The sequence below is a fragment of the Haliotis cracherodii genome, unplaced genomic scaffold, assembly GCF_022045235.1.
Source record: "Haliotis cracherodii isolate W230 unplaced genomic scaffold, xgHalCrac1.p SCAF_28, whole genome shotgun sequence".
NCBI classification, from domain to species: Eukaryota; Metazoa; Mollusca; class Gastropoda; order Lepetellida; family Haliotidae; genus Haliotis; species Haliotis cracherodii.
Window position 1 is genome coordinate 1622501 of NW_027266284.1, and position 3928 is coordinate 1626428.

The 3928-nt window shown below is 42.5% G+C and overlaps 1 protein-coding gene across 1 annotated transcript; it reads right to left on the bottom strand.

The window, feature by feature from the left end:
* Positions 1-2211: 2211 nt before the first annotated feature.
* Positions 2212-3174, bottom strand: LOC139473305 (uncharacterized). Its single transcript, XM_071255833.1, has one exon. It carries the CDS (start codon positions 3172-3174, stop codon positions 2212-2214), a length of 963 nt encoding a protein of 320 aa, XP_071111934.1.
* Between the last annotated feature and the right edge of the window lie 754 nt (positions 3175-3928).

Here is a 3928-nt window from a genome sequence, read left to right on the forward strand (position 1 = left end):
GGTTGGTTGGTTGGTTGGTTTGTAGTTTAACGCCGCACTCAGCAATATTACAGCTATATGACGGCGGTCTGTAAATAATCGAGTCTGGACCAGACAATCCAGTGATTAATATCATGAGCATCGATCCACGCAATTGGCATCGATGACATGCATCAACCAAGTCAGCGAGTCTGACCACCCGATCCCGTTAGTCGCCTTTTACGACAAGCATATTTACCTTTTTACGGCAAGCATGGGTTGCTGAAGACCTATTCTACCCCGGAATCTTCAGGGGCCTGATAAGACTGAACAACTTTGGGTGAGCCAAACATAGTGATATACTTGATCAAAGACTTGATAATAACCGGCACCATAATTTTCCTTAGTGGAATGGCTTCTGGGAATCTGGGTGACGCGCACTTAGTTGTGAAGCTCATCAAATCACCAGATTTTGACTTAGGCGAGGGACTGGGATCCTCACCCTGCGACGAAATGATCTATGTAAGAGAGAGTATGGTGTCAGTGCCCTGAAAATGAGCAGTATCTCATGAATAAAAAGTACTCTCATTTGAAGACAAGGTATCCCGAAGAGAATGATCGTTGAACGTGCCAGCAAGATCATAAGTAGCATCATTCACAACAAAATGGAGAGGTACACCATAAACTCAAGAATACTGCGTAATAAAACATCTGAGTTAGCAAAAGACACATCTGAAAATAGCAAGACGTCCTCTAACAACAAGATCGGAGTGTTTCATTAGAATAGTAATGGGTCACAATCTGGATTTACCACCTTAAAGTAATACAAAATCCTTTTGAAATAAATGGGAGTATTCCTCCGTAACAGTTGCAGACATTAAGGTCATACTCAGTGTTAATGACATCAGAAATAGTGTGCGACTTGACATTCACAAAAGCATAGGGACTGGTTTTGAACCTTGAGGAAACGACACTCTCAAACCAAATGACCTGGCTTTTAAGAAAATCAACTGCCTCAACTCTTCAAATTCTTGGCCAACCTCCTTTGACAAACACATCCTATCAAACAATGTCTCCCTTTCCCTGCCTAAGCTTTTGCCTGTATGCCCAAGGGGCCAACTCAGTCTTCAAGGAGGCCTTTTTAATTTCATCATACATTCAACAAACATCAATTGGTAGTGCCCAAACAATTTGCATTAACATTACCCAATGCTCTTCAAATTTGGTGCAGCCTTCTCAAAGTATAAGAGGAAGTTATCAACTTTCTAATCTTCAAAAGTAGGGACCAATCTGAAATTTCTTGTCACATGAAAATAATTACGGTCATGTTGAGTTGTATTACTTTTGCTTTTTGTTTAAATTCTAATTGCCTCAATTTTTAATTTCCACCTCCCTGTCCCTGTCTCTAACATTTTCCCTCCTCTCTTTCTCTTTCGTTCAATTTATACATCCTCTGGGGTTGGGACTTGTGCTACTGGTGCCTCTGCCACTGACTCGTAGATTGGTCTTGATGGTCTTACCACTAGAAAAGGTGACATATATGTTAGCTTTGTTCATGATGAGGTGGGAAATTGATGAGTGACAGGGCCTTAGTAGGGTAGGTGATTATGATGAGCGTTAGGGCAGGTTTGACCCTCAAGAACTCCGATCCCAGACCCAAACCTGCCCCATCCCTCGGATCCCCTGCAATTGTGGCCACCAATGCATTTGAGAAACCCTCAGATCCCTCAACACCTGATTAAAAAAACATCAGACCTCTGTCAACAAACTAGACCTGAGATCCGCTTTTTCCGAACACATCTGCAAGAACCAAGACCATAAGATCAAGGGAGGAGTCCACTATTGCCTACAGTGGCAAATGCCTACAGTCTAAAACAAACATTTATATGCTTCAGTGGTTTTACCTGTGGCACCCGGCTACCTCTCTGCAGAGTTGAACTGGCCTATTTCAGTTTACGATTGCCTACAGTGACAAATGACAAACACTTCTTTATTCATATATTTCTTCTGATATTTCATACATCATACATCATCCATGGTTTCATTTATCATATTTCATGTACATTATGATTCAAACATCACATTCACACTCCCATTTTATCACACATCTTACATTATCCATATATACATTTCATTCAGTTTCATTTATCATATTTCATGTACATTATATACATATCAGACTTACATTCATCATATATCATCTTATACATCATCCATATGTATCATCCATTTTCATTTATCATATTTCATGTGTCACAGAGTTGCACAAACTAGTTGCTTTGTGAGCCCAGTTTTACAAAAAAATCCAGCTGCATCAAGGAACTGGAGAGGAGACTTGATACCCAGTCGAAGCTGCTCCTGTAGCCTTTCTAGTCTCTGGTTGATCTCTAGGTAGATTCTCTTGCGGGGTGGTGGACGGGCGCCATGGAGATACTGAGCAAGCTTGTTTCTTTCCGTCTTCTCTAGTCTCTGGATCACTTTGATGAAGGCAAAAACGTTCGGATGGGCTCTCTGGACGAGCTTGTTAAGATGACAATGCCACCCTTCTAGATGATTGTTGGTTCTGGGGCCAATGTTGTCGTGATGATTCCACAATCCCAACTGAAACTGAGCATGGTTATCAATCCAGGTATTGGTCATGTAGTCACGGAACTGCACTGCTTGTGGGATCTCTGCAGCACTGTCCATGACATCTATGAATGTATCCTGCACCAGGTTGACAGGAAGAAGTGGAAGTGCGGCTGCACGGCGGACCCAGGCGTTGACTTCAGGATTCTGTTGATAGAGAGCACTGAAATCTAGTCTCTGCAACATCCTCCAAAGGGCCTTGGAGTAATGAAAGAAGCACCCTCTAACATCACAGTCTGGAAACAATGTCTCTATTGCCCTAATAGCTGCAACTTCAAAGCCCGTCTGGATTATTTGGGGCTGTGGTGGGGAACCTGTTGACTGGTGGACAGCATCCTTAAGAAGACGGAACAGACGCTCGTAAGTCTGGCGCTGGCGATTTGGCAGAAGGCGGAACACTATCTGTGTCATCTTGGTACCTACGAGTCCATGAATGACATACAGCTGATCCCAAAGAGGAGGGCAGCTGTAGAATGTCCCATCCATGTACAGAGTGTCTATCTCTTGGAGTAGGTGAAGGCGGTCACTGGTGGCAAAACACAGAATCTTATCTTCAACTCCGTCATCTATACAGAGAATACTCTCCATCGGTTGTCTGCTTGTAGATATCCGGAAGACTTACCTCACTCAGGGACGGTGGAAGTGGGGGAATCGACTTTCTTCCCTGTTTGTAGAGGACACTCTTCTTGCTGTGGTAAGCCGGGAAGACAGCGGCATCCTGAACGTCGAGTAGGGCAACTTCCTCGTCGTAAATCATCTGGATGGAAGTTGTCTCTGCTTGAACTCTGTTAAAGTATGCTTACAGTCTGCAATGCTACAATGTCGTCTGGTTGATGATTATGAGGAGACTAATTCCTCACAAACTAGCCAACTGTTGTGCATTTCCCTAAGCACCAACGTTGTACACATATCCAGTGCACACATGTTAGCCTACGGTTGTTGAGTCAATCTAGTAGGACTTGCTGACCACCTTTTTGTGACATATGATACTGGAGCTTCTCCGGGTTTGCCATGTCTAGATCTCTAACATGCCAATCTTCGATAACTATATTTGATACTGGAAAATTTCCTTCTCAAAGTTTATCATCAATTACTTTAAAACATTATTCTTCTACTCTCATTTTACAGAAAATCCATATTTCCTGCTCCGGTTATCAAAGTACAATACCATCTAAGAAAATAAATTGGTACAAAGGCATTAATTAGTCTGTGTTTACAGTGTAGACATTAGTGAACACTAAGTAGAGTAGACTTGAGTGCAGGGGTGCGTGAAACAGTGTGTACACTAAAACAACAACTTTTGTAGGCATTAGTCACTGTAGGCATTTGTCACTGTAGGCAT